The 17,019-nt window shown below is 44.4% G+C and overlaps 1 protein-coding gene across 1 annotated transcript in view; it reads right to left on the minus strand.

Moving 5' to 3' along the window:
- Positions 1-17,019, minus strand: part of TBC1D8 (TBC1 domain family, member 8 (with GRAM domain)) — a 207,550-nt gene that overhangs the window by 66,579 nt on the left and 123,952 nt on the right. Inside the window, exon 4 of the mRNA XM_011956582.1 lies at positions 15,014-15,169. Coding sequence (XP_011811972.1) covers positions 15,014-15,169 — 156 coding nt within the window. The remainder of the gene's footprint in view (positions 1-15,013; positions 15,170-17,019) is intronic.

Genomic DNA, 17,019 nt, shown 5'->3' on the forward strand with positions numbered 1-17,019 from the left:
CGGTGAGCTGAGATCCGGCCACTGCACTCCAGCCTGGGTGATAGCGGGACTCCGTCTCAAAAAAATAATAATAATAATAATAATAACAACTAGAAAATAAGGTGCATCTGTACACTGAAAGTATTTGTTAATAATATCAATAAAATTGGTAATATTCATACAAATAATATAAAAATGCCCAAGATTGATAGAACTTGTATTGTGAATTTAAACACTCTGATGTGTATTAAACATAAGCAGTTAAACTTTGAACCAAGTTTTATGGGATTTTTTTTCTCAAGTCATAATTCTAGAATTGCAAATTAAATTATCATTCACTATTCTTATTGCTTTTCGTTTTATAGGTAACATTCTTGGACACAAGGAACTAAATACAACATTTATATACAGAGCATGTTTACTTTTTTTTTTTTAGACAGAGTTTTGCTCGTTGCCCAGGCTGGAGTGCAATGGCATGATCTCGGCTCACTGCAGCCTCCACCTCCCGGTTCAAGCGATTCTCCTGTCTCAGTCTCCTGAGCAGCTGGGATTACAGGCACCCATCACGACGCCCGGCTAATTTTTAGTATTTTTAGTAGAGATGGGGTTTCACCATGTTGGCCAGGCTGGTCTTGAACTCCTGACCTCAGCTGATCTACCCGCCTCAGCCTCCCAAAGTGCTGAGATTACAGGCATGAGCCACTGCGCCCAGCCTACGATTTTATTAAAAGCCTGAATTTGAAGATACATTCCAATCTTGCATAAAGTTCATGTTGGGTTTTTACATTACCTAATTAAAAAAACCTTTTTTAACCAATTTTCTGTACCAGGTTATGTTAAATACTATTATCAAATATCTTGTGTGACCAACCAATCCTACCAGTAATGAGAAAACTGTCTTAAAACAAATCTGATTTTTTTTTTTTCTTTTTTTTTGAGATGGAGTCTCGCTCTGTCACCCAGGCTGGAGTACAGTGGCGCCATCTCAGCTCACTGCAAACTCTGCCTCTCAGGTTCAAGCAATTCTGCCCCAGTCTCCCCAGGAGCTAGGATTACAGGTGCCCACTACCACGCCCTGCTAAGTTTTGCAGTTTTAGTAGAGATGGGGTTTCTCAATGTTGGCCAGGCTAGTCTCAAACTCCTGACCTCAGGTGATCTGCCTGCATCAGCCTCCCAAAGTGCTGGGATTACAGGCGTGAGCCACCTCGCCCAGTCAACAAATCTGATTTTTAAGAAACCCTCACCTACTCTGTAGTCAGCTAAGCTTTTAATTACATTAATTTCAAGGACTTGAGAATTACATTTGTGCCTTTATCATCCAGGTATCAAACAATTACAAACCTAAAAATGGTTACCATAATTATCTATATAAGCCTAAATGATACGGACTTGAAAGACCCCAGGAGGTAAATATACATATTAAATTTGGATTTTTAATTCTAAAAGACTGCACCTAAGCCTGTAACAGATACATTGCTAAGAGTATCTTTGTAAATTCTGAATGTAATTCTTCCGGGTTTGTCTCAGTCAATAATAGGAAATTTAAATTAGCATAGGCCTTAAGGCCTGGTTGAGTTATTAGGCCCTGTAAAGGAGGCTAGAAATGTGATCATTCTTTAGTTAATTGTTATTGATTGGTAGGTGATATTTTCTCAGATATTAAGTAAATGTAAAGCTTTGGGTATTTGGAGAATAACTTTCTATAACACTAACCATTATTTGGTAATAGAATTTAAGAATGATGAAAGGTATTACATATTTTAGAAGTTTAATTAAGGTCTAGATCAGAGCAGTAAATAATAGAGAAAAGTGTGCATGTGTTTTTCTCCAGTTTAATTTTATGTACTTTACTATTGTACTCTCATTTTAAAAGTTTGCAAGGGAAAAAAAAAAGTTTTCAATGAACACAGATTAAATTCGCTAAGTTCAAATATGCTTCCTTATATGATTTAAAATTTGCTGTGTGAAATTTAAAAGTCTTTTTAAAGACCTAAAATAAAGGGACTATAAATTAAAAGAATCAAAAAATAAAATAAAATGGTGAATTCTTTCCAGAAGGTTTTCAATTTACTTTGTCCAGATGAATCAGAGAAATCACTATCTATGCAACTATAGCCTTATGAAATGTATTTCTTAAATAATAAGACTTGAAAGTCAAAATTACTCTTTGACCCATGGGCTGCAGAATGGACGCTGTATTAGCAGGCATGAAAGCAACATTAATCTCCTTGTACCTCTCCATCAAGCTCTTGGGTAACCAGGTGCATTGCCAATGAGCAGTAATACTTTGAAAGGAATCTTTTTTTTCTGAGCATTAGGTCTCAACAATACGTACGTTAGTCTGTTTGCATTGCTATAAAGGAATACCTGAGGCTGGGTAATTTATAAAGGAAAGAAGCTTATTTGGCTCACAGTTCTGCAGGCTGTATGGAAAACATTGCACCAGCATCTGCTCCTGGTGAGGCCTCAGGAAGCTTACAATCATGGCAGAAGGCAAAGGGGGAGCAGGTGTGTCAAAAGGACTGGGGAGAGGGCAGGCGAGCGCGTGCACAAGAGAGAAAGGAGAGGCCCCAAGCTCTCTTAGCCAACCAAATCTCTTGGGAACTGAGCAAGAACTCACTCACCACCAAGGGGATGGTACTAAGCCAGCAGTCCCCAAACTTTCTGGCACCAGAGACCGATTTTGTGGAAGACAATGTTTCCACAGACCATGGGGGATGGTTTCGGGATGAAACTGTTCCACCGCAGATCCTCATCAGGCAGTGGTTAGATTCCCATAAGGAGCACTTGACCCAGATGCCTCGCATGCACAGTTCACAAAAGGGGGTCACACTCCTATGAGAGTCTAATGCCACCACTGATCTGACAGGAGGCAGAGCTCAGGCAGGAATGTGCGCTTGCCTGCTGCTCCCCTCCTCCCGTGCAGCCCAGTTCCTAACAAGCCAAAAATTGGTACCAAATTGGTACTGATCTGCGGCCCGTGGGTTGGGACCTATGCACTAAGCCATTCATGAGGAATCTGCCCCCATGACCCAAACACTTCCCACTAGGCCCCCCCTCCAACGTTGGAGGTCACATCTCAACACGAGATTCGGAGGGGACAAAGCACCCAAATCGTATCAGTGGGCTTCAGATATTCAGTAAACTATGCTATCAACAGAGGTGCTGTCATGCATGCAGGCCCTGCTGTTCCATTTATAAAGCACAGGCAGAATACATTTACCATAGTTCTCAAGGGCCCTAGGATTTTCAGAATGGTCAATGAGCACTGGCTTCAACTTGAAGTCACCAGGCACGTTAGCCCCTATCAAGAGGGGCTTTGAAGCCAGGCACTAACTTCTCCTCTCCAGCTATAAAATTACTAGATAGCATCGTCTTCCAACAGAAGGCTCTTTCATCTACATTGTTTTAAAATCGGTTGTCAGTTGTGTAGCATGGCCCACCTTCATCAATGAGCTCTGCTAGATCTTCTGGGTATTATAACTCACTGCGGTTTCTCCATTAGTACTTGCTGTTTCACCTTGTACTTTTGTTACAGAGATGGCTGCTCTCCTTAAACCTGACGAACCAACATCTGCTAGCTTCAAACTTTTCTTCTGCAGCTTCCTCACATCTCTCAACCTTCATAGAACGTAAGAAAGTCAGGGCTCTTGCATGGATTAGGCTTTGGCTAAAAGGGATGTTGTGGTTTGTTTGATCGTCTATACAGACCACAAAAACCTTCTCCATAGAAGCACTCACTCCGTTTTGCTTTCTTATCATTCACGTGTTCACTGCAGTAGCAGTTCTGATTTCTTTCAAGAACTTTACCCTTGCATTTACAACTTTAACTGTTTGGCCCAAGAGGCCTAGCTTTCAGCCTGTCTCAATTTTAGATATGCCTTTCTCATTAAGCTTCATCATTTCTAGCTTCTGATATAAAGTGAAAGACGTGCGACATTTTCTTTCACTTGAGCACTAGAGGCCATTGGAGAGTTATTACTCTAATTTCAGTTTTTTTGGGTTTTTTTTGCTTTTTTTTTTTTTTGAGATGGAGTTTCGCTCTTGTTGCCCAAGCTGGAGTGCAGTGGCACCATCTCAGTTCACTGCAACCTCTGCCTCCTGGATTCAAGCGATTCTCCTGCCTCAGCCTCCCGAGTAGCTGGGATTACAGGCATGTGCTACCAGGCGCGGCTACTTTTGTATTTTTAGTAGAGACAAGGTTTCTCCATGATGGTCAGGCTGGTCTCAAACTCCTGACCTTAGGCGATCTGCCCACCTCAGCTTCCCGAAGTGCTGAGATTACAGGCATGAGCCACTGTGCTCAGCTTAATTTCAGTACTTTTGTGTCTCAGGAAATAGGGATGCCCGAGAAGAGGGTGGGCCAGTGGGTGGAGCAGTAAGGAACGCATATGACATTTACCAATTAAGTTCATCATCTTATATGGTTCATGGCATCCCAAAACAACAAAGATCACTGATAACAGATCACCATTAACGGACTAAGAATGATGAAGAAGTCTGAACGACTGAAAATATTACCAAAATGTGACAGAGATACAAAGTGAACACATGCTGTTGGAAAAATGGTGCTAACAGACTTCCTCAGTTCAGGGTTACTACAAACCTTCAATTAGTATAACATGCAATATCTTCCAAGTACACTAAAGTGAAACACAATAAAAGGAAGTGACCTATAGTTAAATGTATTCTAACACCATATAGAGCTGCAAAACCTTAAAATCTCATTCAACCATTCTTAACAGCAATATTGGTATTATTTAGAAATGGTGTGTGTGTGTACATATACTAGATACACAGTCAAACGATTATGTGAACATTGTTAGAAATCAAGATTTTCAGTATAAGAGAAGAGAAAAACAAATACAAAATCAAAGTTATAGCTATGTAGTTTTACAACTCAACTGGAAAAGTAAATATGAACTCATTATTTATTTCTCTTTATCATCACACATACTTTCTATGTTCACACTTACTTGAAAAGCCTTAGAGGCAATGACAACCCAGTAACAATGAAGAAATAACTCAAGAAGGGCAAAACTTCAATTCTCATGCATGTACACAATGAGGTTTCTGCAGGTTTCCTTACACTCTCCTCCCTACTTTGGGACATGTTTGAAAATCTTCACAACAACAAAAAAAAGAAAGAAATGAAAAACAAACCTTTCTAAGAAAAAAAAAAAAAAAGAAGAAATATGGATAACTAACTCCTACCAATGAGGAAAACATACTCAGAAGTGAAAATGCGGGGCCAGAAAACAGGGCAGAAGTACTTACTCCCTGAATTTCCTTATTATTTTTTTGATCAGGATCACTCCCAGCCCCAGGCAATTCAGATATACAAGGCTCTAGCCTATGTCACAGAAGTCAGAGAAAGGCAACCCTGAAGTGGGCCCCCAGGGACCTCACAGAATGGCAGAGACCAGAGTAGGCAGGCAGGCACACCCACTGGGGTCAGACCAGCAAAACTGGCCGAGAAGGAGGGCTCCAGGCAGCACAGAGTCATGGTGCCTCCGCGCTCATTTCCTATGTTTTTTGTTTTTTTTTTAATCATTAAGGAATCATTTAATAAAAAGTCATTTGCCAGTCATCTCCTTTTGAAACCCACAGCCTCAGTCAATGTCTCTTCATCTACTAAAAATGAAAGGGATTAAACTAGACGCCTGCTAAGATCCTCTCCAGACGGTTTCCTTGTTAATCAAGTCCTGCTTTATGCAGAAGTTAGCAACCGGTTCTGTAACCTATAAGATACTACAGAAAAGTCTGATTCCAGGCTTAAAAATCAGTTTTTTGTTTTGGGGGGTTTATTCATGTATTTATTTAAAGACACAGTCTCATCTGTCACTCAGGCTGGAGTGCCATCATAGCTCACTGCTGCCTTGAACTCCCAGGCCTGAGCAATCTTCCTGCCTTAGCCTCTTGAGTAGTTAGGACTACAGGTGCACTCCACCATGCCTGGCTACTTTTTTTTTTTCCTGTAGAAACAGGGTCTTGCTATGCCACCCAGGCTGGTCTGAAACTCTTGGCCTCAAGTGATCCTCCCACCTCAGCCTCCCAAAGTGCTGCAATTAAAGGCATTTGAGTCACCGGGTCCAGTCTGGTTTTTTTTAGTTTTTTTGAGACGGAGTCTCACTCTGTTGCCCAGGCTGGAGTGCAGTGATGCAATCTCGGCTCACTGCAAGCTCTGCCTCCCAGGTTCACACCATTCTCTTGCCTCAGCCTCCTGAGTAGCTGGGACTACATGCGCCCACCACCAGGCCTGGCTAATTTTTAAATTTTAGTAGAGACGGGGTTTCACTGTGTTAGCTAGGATGGTCTCGGTCTCCTGACCTCATGATCCACCTGCCTTGGCCTCCCAAAGTGCTGGTATTACAGGCGTGAGCCACCGTGCCCAGCCCCAACCAGGTCCAGTCTTAAAAATAGTTTTTAACATCACTTTTAACGTCAGCATTTACTAGATCTACAAGTTAGACTCATTATGTCCCTGCTTTTTAAATAACTATAAAGAACAACCCTAAGGGAAGAATGCCTTGGGTGAGTGCAATTATTTGAGCATAAGCAAAATGACTTTATTTAGAACAGTAAGAGCCTGGTGACAGTAACTCCATAATAGAAAACAAATGTGAGCCGCAGCACCCCAAGCGTGACCGAAAACAAGTGTGACAACTCGCACGGTCTGACCTCAGGGCGGGGACCCAGAGAAAAGCACTGTCTTCCCTCCCACCAGGCTGCTTCCAGGACTTTCCTTGAAGCACCCAGGGAGTTCTGTTCTTGAAAAACAGATGGGGTTGGCACTTCCTTCGCTACCCTGGTACAAAGTTCACAGAGATGCTAATCTGATCCACCCTGGAACATTTCCTCCCTCAATAAAATTCTCTCTCCAAAGACAAAGCAAACAGTGATGCCGACTGCAAGAAAACCAAGATGCCAGCCATGGTCAAGGGCAGGGATAAGAGAGTGTGCGTCAGAAAGAACGCTCTGAAAGAACGTTCTGTCAGGGCCAGCACCTGACACACCCGTGGTGTCGTCGATGCCTGAAGCAGCCCTGGCAAGTCCCTGAGCTCCCTGTGGCTTGCTCCTTCCCTCTCCAGAGTCAAAGCACCAATATAATGTTGAGAGGAACAAATGAAGAAAGTATGGGAAAGGAAAGGATTGTTTAAACTGGAAAACCCAATTTTTTTTTTTTTTGAGACAGGGTCTTGCTCTGTTGCCCAGGCTGAAGTGCAGCAATGTAATCCCAGTTCACTGCAGTCTCAACTTTCCAGGTCCTGTCCCATCTCAGCCTCCTGGGTAGCTGGGACCACAGGAGCACTAACAGGCCCCGCTAATTTTTTATATTTGTTTGTAGAAATGGGGGTCTCGCTATGTTGTCCAGGCTGGTCTTGAACTCCCGGCCTGAAGCAACCCTCCCACCTCACCTCCCAAAGTACTGGGATTATAGGAGCAAGCCACTGTGTCCAGCTATTCTCCATTTTTTAAAACATATGAGCCGGGCGTGGTGGCTCAAGCCTGTAATCCCAGCACTTTGGGAGGCCGAGACGGGCGGATCACGAGGTCAGGAGATCGAGACCATCCTGGTTAACACGGTGAAACCCCGTCTCTACTAAAAAAATACAAAAAAACTAGCCAGGCGAGGTGTCGGGCGCCTGTAGTCCCAGCTACTCGGGAGGCTGAGGCAGGAGAATGGCATAAACCCGGGAGGCAGAGCTTGCAGTGAGCTGAGATCCAGCCACTGTGCTCCAGCCCGGGCGACAGAGCGAGACATCGTCTCAAAAAAAAAAAAAAAAAAAACATATGCCACATTTTGATTTATGAAAATATCACAAATTGCTTTAATGATCTTTAACATTTCAAAAGGATGTTTTTTCCATTTTCCAAATCTAACCTATTAAGTAAGCTCTTTCAAACTACACACATACTCCCTCCCAAGATGTGGCAGTGCCCCTGCCCACCAAGTAAGCTCCTGCTCTGCTGGAACCCTTGCCCCCCACGATGTCCAGGTAAGGTGGTCTCCTGACCCTCTCCTGCTACAATGTGGCACTTTCCTTCTTTTCTGTTTTCCTGCTCCCCATTTCACTCAAGACCATGGGACAGACCTTACTGGCTACGTAAAAACCTTGCACTTAAGCTATCAAAACCAGAGCCAACAAACTACTGGAGCAGCCCAGAGTCCAAACTCAGATCTGCAAAGCTGTGAGTGTTATTAAAAGGCCATCTGTACAAAGGTCTGACGAGTTTTTCATGAAAGGCAACCCTGAAGTGGGCCCCTGGGACCCGCCCCCTGCTCTCAGGAGGACCCCCACCCTAGCTGCCTCAAAGCAAGGCAATCAGGAAGTCCTCCTCCAGTAACCAGAGGAGACAGTCCACCTCGCGCCTCAATCTACAGGAAAAGGAGTCCAATTATTGCATAATAAATGCAATTCTTAGAATGATCTAGGCAGATAATTCAAAGTCCTGCAGTTCTTGCCTGTATTTTCTTTTTGCTTCCTGAAAACTGGGCAAGAACAATGCACTCAATGCACAGGGTCATGGTAAAGAACAAAATGTGTGCCTGCGTGGTGGCTCATGCCTGTAATCCCAGCACTTTGGGAGGCCAAGGCGGGTGGATCACTTGAGGTCAGAAGTCCGACACCAGTCTGACGAACATGATAAAACCCTGTCTCTACTAAAAGTATAAAAATTAGCCAGGTATAGTGGCAGGTGCCTATAATCCCAGCTACTCAGGAGGCTGAGGCAGGAGAATCGCTCAAGCCCAGGAGGCGGAGGTTGCAGTTAACCAGTATCACACCATTGCACTCCGGCCTGGGCAACAGAGACTCCTGTCTCAAAAAAAAAAAAAACCAATGTATGTGTGAATAATGCAGTTGGTAACCTTGGGAACTACCTACCAAAAAGAACACAAGACATCGACATCTCACATAGGAACATGATAGGTAACTTTCAGCCTCCAACAGCCTGGACTTTTCAAAGACAGGACAGAGCCATGACTAAGACCATCAGACACACAGAAATGGCAACGAAGTCTCCTTGTTCATCCAGGGACCCAGAGGGCTCTGCACAAGACAGGCATCAATTCAGCCAAAAAACCGGCCCTCCTCCAGGCTGGGCACCCGGGCCCTCCCAGCACTTCTGCTCCCCATGACCTGACTAGGAATTAGCTCCTAGGATTCTGCTCTCCTGGTTCCACACAACACGTCCTTGTCGTCCTTGTTTCTACTTACCCCAATCATTTGAGAGAGCTGACTTCTAAAAGAAAGTCGACTTACAATGGAGTATTACTCAGCTGTAAAAAGGAAGGACTTTCTGACACCTGCTGCAACAGGCGGGACCCGTGAAGGCAGGATGCTGACTGTAATGAGCGGTCACCAAAGGACCAACACTGCTCGAGCCCACTAACAGGAGGTGCCCGAGTAGGCAAATTCCTACAGACAGAACGTGGATCCCATCTGGGTTGGCTGGGACTTGGGGAGAGCAGAGTGAGGAGTGAGTGTTGAACGGGTAGAGTTTCAGTTTGGGAAAATGAAAAAAGTTCCGGAGACAGATGGTGGTGATGGTTGTACCATACCGTGAATGTCCTTCATGCCACCAAACTGTACGCTTAAAAATGGTTAAGATGGTCGATTTTGTTATATATATTTTACAACAACACAAACACTTGTTTTTTAAAGAAATTAAGAAACATCCTTGTTTTTCAGATTCTTCCGTTGCATGTCGGTGGTGAGCAGGCCCATGCCTTGCCTGGAATATCCCTGGCCTGGCTCGGCAGAAAGCACCCAAGGAGTCTCATCTGTAACTGTGTGCCTTACCTTCACTCTCTTTATATACAGATGTCTTAACGGCTGAGACTCCTCTCCTTCTCTCCCATACTTCCCCGCTTGTTCACCCACTCATGGTTTACTGAGCACTGATGACATGTCAAGCTCTGTCCTCGGCATCAGAAGGTCACAAGTATGACTCTCAGAGAACCTTTACTTCCATGAAGGAAAAGGCAGACAAAAATCAAGTCAGAGGAGAGTTGGTGATGAGTGCCGGGATGGAGGACGCAGGTGACAGGGAGTCAGGGGAGGCGACGTCTCAGCTCTCATCCGAATTACACTGCCCACAACCTCCCAAACAACTCACAAGCATCCCTCCTAGGATGTCTCCACCCACTGAAGCCGGTAATCTTTATAAAGCCTTGGGATTCCCTGGTCCATGTTAAGTTAAAAATAAGAGCAACTCATCTCTCCTTCCAGCCACAGTCAGCCACAGGTATCTTCTGCCAAATAATAATGCAGTTCACCCATGAGGGTATCTACCTCTCTCTGCTTAGAAAAAAAGGAAAAAAAACTTGTCCCCAAAGGCCCTCCTATGTCTCCCCATCCTGCTGTGCAAGCAGCCAAACTCAAGTGAAGATATAAATCATTCGTGCAGGCCACTCTTCCTGTTCCCACCCGTGTCCTGGGGCCACCCAGGCCCTTCCTACAGTTTTTGTTTGTGCTTTATCTGAGACTTGTAGCCCTGGGCAGGGGCCTTTGCTCAACGCTCAAGACACAATAAATTATTAACTATAGTGAGTCAATAACACAGTGCAAGATGCCCAAGGAACTCCCAGAAGAGGCCTAAGGATCTAAATTGATACCCCAGGTCCATGACAGAAATACACTCAACAACTCTCTCTTCCTTAACCCAAGAAAAGTGCACTGAAAGAACAAATTCTTACTCAAGAGCTGTTCTGTGGGCAAGATGGCAGCAGAAAGTGATGCATCTGCAGACCTGGCCCGGGTCAGGCCTGAGGTAGAAATTGTGCCCAGTGGGAACTAAAGGAAGCTGATCTCAGCTCAACAGAAAGAGGTTCTAGGAGTTCACCTGCTCAGGACTGCTGCACTGCTGGAAGGGGAGGACCCAGGGAAGCTGGCGCAAACGTCACGGCAGGCAATCCAGCAATAAACACAGAACGTGTTAGGAACAGACATCTTGCCAGGCACAGTGGCTCACACCTGTAATCCCAGCACTTTGGGAGGCAGACGTGGCAGGATCACCTCAAGTCAGAAGTTCAAGGCCAGCCTAGCCAACATGGTGAAAACCCATCTCCACTAAAAATTTAAAAATTTGCCAGGCATGGTGGTGCATGCGCCTGTAATCCTAGCTACTCAGGAGGCTGAGGCAGGAGAATCGCTTAAACCCTGGAGGTGGAGGTCGCAGTGAGCCGAGATCGCATGACTGAACTCCAGCCTGGGTGACAAAGTGAGACTCTGTCTCAAAAACAAAGACACACACATCCCTTCAGTGCAGCCACTCCTCAGGATGTGCTCTGCAAGGGTGCTTTCCTCTCAGGTCTCCCTAGCCCTCTGCCCACCTGCACCTGTCATTCATGTTGCTATCTGCCTTCCCCCAGGTCCTGAAAAGCTACGTGCAGGGAGACTGCCCCTCACACGCTCGGTGCAGAATCCCCGACATTAAGCATGTGTCTGGTACACGGCAGGCAACAAACATTTCAAATAAATGGACTTTAGGGATTGTGAAGTGTCCTGAAAAAAGTTGACGTGAATGGGTATTCACTATTAAACTATAATAGTTTAAACGCTTTTAAACTATTAAAAAATCAAGGCCAATTAAGTATCCAATAAAGGATTGGATGAGTAAATTGAGCTACAGCCACAGAGTTGAATGCTGTGTGGCCATTAAGAATGTGGTATGGCTGTGGTTACAAAGGGCATGGATTCAGGAACAGAGCAGAAATGTGGGCAACTCCCCACCCTGACAACTCCCCAGAAGCCAACCTAGCCGGGAGAAAAAAAATACTCATATCAAAAGCTCCAAATCTGCAAGAAATGTGAAAAAGAGGACCCTACTCCCTCACCCACCATGTCTTGTCTAGCGAGATGTCAGTCCTCCTTGCCCTGCTCCCGTAACATGAGTTAAAGTCACACTACGTTAGTGCCAATAAAACGTCTGGGATAACAATGCCCAAGCATGAGCAAGACGAGGAGAAACAGCACTGCAAACAAGCAAACACTTGACTGCAAAAGAAAATGAACAGATGAGAAGAGAAGGTTCCAAAGAAGAGATTTTATGCAAGACGACAATGGAACACTCAAGGGAGAAAAGAAAATTCTCACGAGTGCTTCATGCTCCCAAACAACTGAAGAACACGGGTTCAATAAAACGAGCACTCACAGATGAGCTAATGGATAACAGGTTAAAAGGATGTTGGGAACCTAACAAAATGAAATGAGGATCAAAACAACCTGACAATAGGCCGGGTGCGGTGGCTCATGCCTGTAATCCCAACACTTTGGGAGGCCGAGGCAGGTGGATCACAAGGTCAGGAGATCCAGCCCATCCTGGCTAACACAGTGAAATCTCGTCTCTACTAAAAATACAAAAAATCAGCTGGGCGTGGTGGCACATGCTTATAATCCCAGCTACTTGGGAGACTGAGGCAGGAGAATCACTTGAACCCAGGAGGTGGAGGTTGCAGTGAGCTGAGATTACAGCATTGCACTCTAGCCTGGGCAACAAGAGTGAGACTCTGTCACAAAAAAAAAAAAAAAAAAAAAGATTCCAGATTGGGAAATCCATACCTGAGTAAAAGCATTAAATCAATGTATAAGTGAGAACTGAGCTATAACAATAAAGTAAGTTTACATGACAGAATAGAAAGTACAACGTAAAACTAATAATAAAACTTTTTTAAATGAGAGATTGGGAAAGCAGGGAGGATAAGAAGAATGCTGGCACCCTTGACTCAGAGGGTGGGGAGCCAGTGAACACTATCAGACTTAAAACATTGTTTTTCAGAAGCCACAATTCTAACCTTTTAATGCTTTCAAAAATCTCTTCCCTTAACCTTACTTGAACCTTTTAGAAAATAATCTCTCTTGTACTAAAGAAACATTTATTTGAAGTTTAACATATCTTTGGTTTCATTTCAGTTTATTTCCTTTTATTGAAATCAAGTAAATGTAATACTTTTGTTATAAAAACACTGACACACGAGTTGCATTTTTATAAAAGTCCTTCTGTCCATCTTCTCAACTATCCCTGTGTGTCTAAATGTCTTAGAAAGTTATCTGGACTGATGTTCACCTCATGAAACTAGAGGTTACTTTGGGTGGCTGGGATTTGAGGAGATAGACACCTTCTTTGTATTTTTCAGTTAGCTGATTTCTTTGACACACTTTTTTTTTTTTTTCTTTTGAGACAGAGTCTCACTCTGTTGCCCAGGCTGGAGTGCACTGGCCTAATCTCGGCTCACTGCAACCTCTGCCTCCTGGGTTCAAGCAATTCTCCTGCCTCGGCCTCCCAAGTAGCTGGGATTATAGGCACCCATCAACATGCCTGACTAATTTTTGTATTTTTAGTAGAGATGGGGTTTCACCATCTTGGCCAGGCTGGTCTTGAACTCCTGACCTCATGATCCACCCGCCTGGGCCTCCCAAAGTGTTGGGATTACAGGTGTGAGCCACCGCGCCCAGCCTCTTTTTTTAAGAAACGGGCTCTCCCTCTATCACCCAGGCTGGAGTGCAGTGGCACCATCATAGCTCACTGCAGCCTTGAACTCCTGGGTTCAAGCAATCCTCAGTCTTCCTAGTAATTGAGACTACAGGTACGCGCCCCCAGGCCCAGCTAATTGTTACATTTTTTGCAGAGATGCATGTCTCACTTTGTCGCCCCGGCTGGTCCTGAACTCCTGGCTTCCAGCGATCCTCCCTCTTTGGCCTCCAAAAGTGCTGTGATTACAGGCATGAGCCACCATTCCCAGCCTGATTTCTTTCTACAGAGCATGCATCATCTTTGTAATTTTATGCAAATACAGAATGATCCGTCTTAATTAAAAAACAAAACTGGAAAAAAAAAAAAACATGCCAAGATGTTAACAGTAATTATTAGTATTGGATCCATGGAATATGAATGTGAATTCTCTTCACACTCCCTTGTACTTTCGAGGAAAAAGAATTCCAATGTTGGCTCGGCGTGGTGGCTTATGCCTGTAATCCCGGCAACTCTGGAAGGCCAAGGCAGGCTGATCACGGAAGGCCAGAAGTTGAAGACCACCACCCTGGCCAACATAGTGAGACTCCATCTCAATAAAATAAAATTTAATTTTTTTTTTAGATTTAAATGTTGCTAGAGAACATGCAGAGGTGATTTTGAAAGTTTAAGTAACTAATAAGGTGTTATGAGAAGATACAAAACTAAAAAACCACCATGTATATATGCAGAAAGAAGAAGAGTTGTGGATAAAGGGTTGCAGGTGATAATTTTTTCCTTCTTTCTTATCTACCTTTTCATTTCTGGAAGATGAGCATTTATTACTTGGGTTTTGGTTTTTTTTGTTTTGTTTTTTTGAAAAAAGACATTTTGGTTTTGTTTTTTAATAAAAGGGTCTTCTCAAGTGATGACTCCTGGCCCAAGAGGAACCTGAGTGGTTAGACAGAGCACCAGGTAATGCCTGTGATAGGAACAGAAACCCCAGAGGGAGAAGATGGCAGGTGGTTTCCACCTTCTCTCAGCCCCAAGCTGTCCAGTGACTCATTCTCTCAGTGCAAAGGTGGAACATGCGGTCAAGACTGCCCTAGGTCAGACACAGTCCTCAGAATCTGCCCACACCATCCCAATATGTGTATGCATTCAGGAGCACATTTGTTAAGTCAGAAACAAGATTAAGAAGAAAATGGCTTGATTTGTTATCAACAACATATGAGCACCAAGAAACACACCAATCGAAAGCCTGGCATGCCCAAGCTATGCTGCCCAAGATTACAGCCTTTATGTGCTTTTGATGGTTAAAAAAAAAAAAAAAAGATGGGAGGGCAAAGCAAAGGTTGAGAGGGATGGGCGGAAAGGAGAGGGGAGGAGAAGAAGGGGAGAGGAAGGAAGAGGAGGGCAAGGGAGAGGAAGGAAGGGGAGTGGAGGGGAGGGGAGTTAAGTTCCTGAAAGCAGATGAGGGAGTTATCCAAAGGGGTTACCTTCAAGCTTCACCGACATGCAGATACTCAGCATGCTTACACCTTAAGGTTTGGAACATTCCAACTGGAACAAAACTCACCAGTGGCTATGGCCCAGTAAACGTCTGATCCATTCAGTAACTCACCACATGCTATGGGAGAGTAAACCTGGGAGCCGGGAACTTGAAGCAGAATTCGAAATGGAGCGACCCGTGCATTGGAATCCAACACTGCATCCAGAGCGCCGACCAGGCGACCTTCAAAAGAGAAGAGAAGAAAGTGCACCTGTGAGCACGGGGCTGGCCAGCTCCTCGTGTGTGAGGCGTGTGGTCGCTGTCTGGACTCCACGCTGGGGTGGCAGAGACAGTTTCACGTCCAGTTCTTCGACTCGCCTCACAAAGCCTGAGCTCCATGGAGCCAAGGGCTCTGTCTGCATCTGCAGCAGGACCTGCCCCTGACAGGCACTCAGCACTCCTTTGCTGAATCAATGAAGAAGTGAACAAAGGGCCCCAAACCAGTCACCCAGCCTAGCGAAGGCGCTGTGACCCAGCACATAAATAAGCAGGGGCTCTGGACTCAGACTGCCTGATGCAAACCCTGGCTCCACCACTTTCCATCTGTGGGGCCTTAGCAAATCGCTTAACTTGTCTGTGCCCTGGATTCCTTGTTGGTGAAATAAAATAAGCACCGTCTACCTACTTCGTAAGGTAATTGGGATAATTAAATGAGTTAAAGTATCCAATAGCCAAAGTGCTTAAACTATTACAAGCCCATAAAAAGTACTCTATGTCACCCATTATTATTATTTTATCATCATTATTCTCCTCTCCAATATGGCAGAATAATCCCTGCCTGCTCCAGGGTACTGTGAGATATAAGTAAGAAAACCGGTAGGGAATGGTGGCTCACACCTGTAATCCCAGCACTTTGGGAGGCCAAGGCAGGAGGATCACCTGAGGTCAGGAGTTCTAGACCAGCCTGGCCAACATGGTGAAACCCCATCTCTACCAAAAATACAAAAAATAAGATGGGCGTGGTGGCAGACACTTGTAATCCCAGCTACTAAGGAGGCTGAGGCAAGAGAATTGCTTGATCCCAGGAGGTGGAGGTTGCAGCAAGCTGAGATCACACCATTGCACTCCAGCCTGGGCAACAACAGCGAAACTCCAACTCAAAAAAAAAGGACAGAAAAGAAAAGAAAACCTATCAAAATCTTTTATAGACCATAAAGCATGAAATGTGAGTGCAGGATTAGCATTTTGCTATAATGAGTGGCATCAGAAATCAATGTCAGGCAAAAAATAACAACAACAAAACAAAAAAGGCATCCCAAGCTGGGTGCAGTGGCTTATGCCTGTAATCCCAGCACTTTGAGAGGCCGAGGCAGATGGATCACTTCAGCCCAGGAGCTTAAGACCAGCCTGGGCAATACAGTGAGATCTCATCTCTACAAAAAATTAAAGAATTAGCTGGGCATGGTGGCGAGTGCCCGTATTCCCAGCTACTCAGGAGGCTGAGGCGGGAGGATGGCTTCAGCTCAGGGAGTTTGAGGCTGCAGTGAGCAGTGATGATGCCAGTGCACCCTACCCCGGGAGACAGAGCAGGACCTCGGTTTCAAAAAAAAAAAAAAAAAGGCATCCTGATCCTTAATTGCCTGGGAATCCAGATGGCTAAGATGGCTGAGAAGATTAGGTCCTCAATTTACTTTACACATTACCCCTAACTAATAGGCCCTGAATAAGGGCCACAGCTGCATGAGCCATTACTATGTCTATTTTTATATAGTTTAACAACCTCAAGTGTAAAGAAAAACTGAATCACTGGGGGCAAGTTACTTACCTAACACCCCGTCATATATTTAGTAAAAACATCCTCCTATATAACCACAGTACAACCATCAAATTCAGAACATTAATATTGATATGGCCCCGCCATCTAATCATAAGACCCATTCAAATGTTGCCAAATGTCCCAATAACGTCCTTTTGCTACAATGGATTCAGTTCTGAATCACATTCAGTTGTCAAGTCTCTTTGGACTACGTGGGTCTGGAGAAGTCTTTCACTGACTTTCATGACCCTGACACTTTTGAAGCTTTATAGGCCAG

This window comes from Colobus angolensis, unplaced genomic scaffold (genome assembly GCF_000951035.1).
Source record: "Colobus angolensis palliatus isolate OR3802 unplaced genomic scaffold, Cang.pa_1.0 Scaffold42, whole genome shotgun sequence".
Taxonomy (NCBI): Eukaryota; Metazoa; Chordata; class Mammalia; order Primates; family Cercopithecidae; genus Colobus; species Colobus angolensis.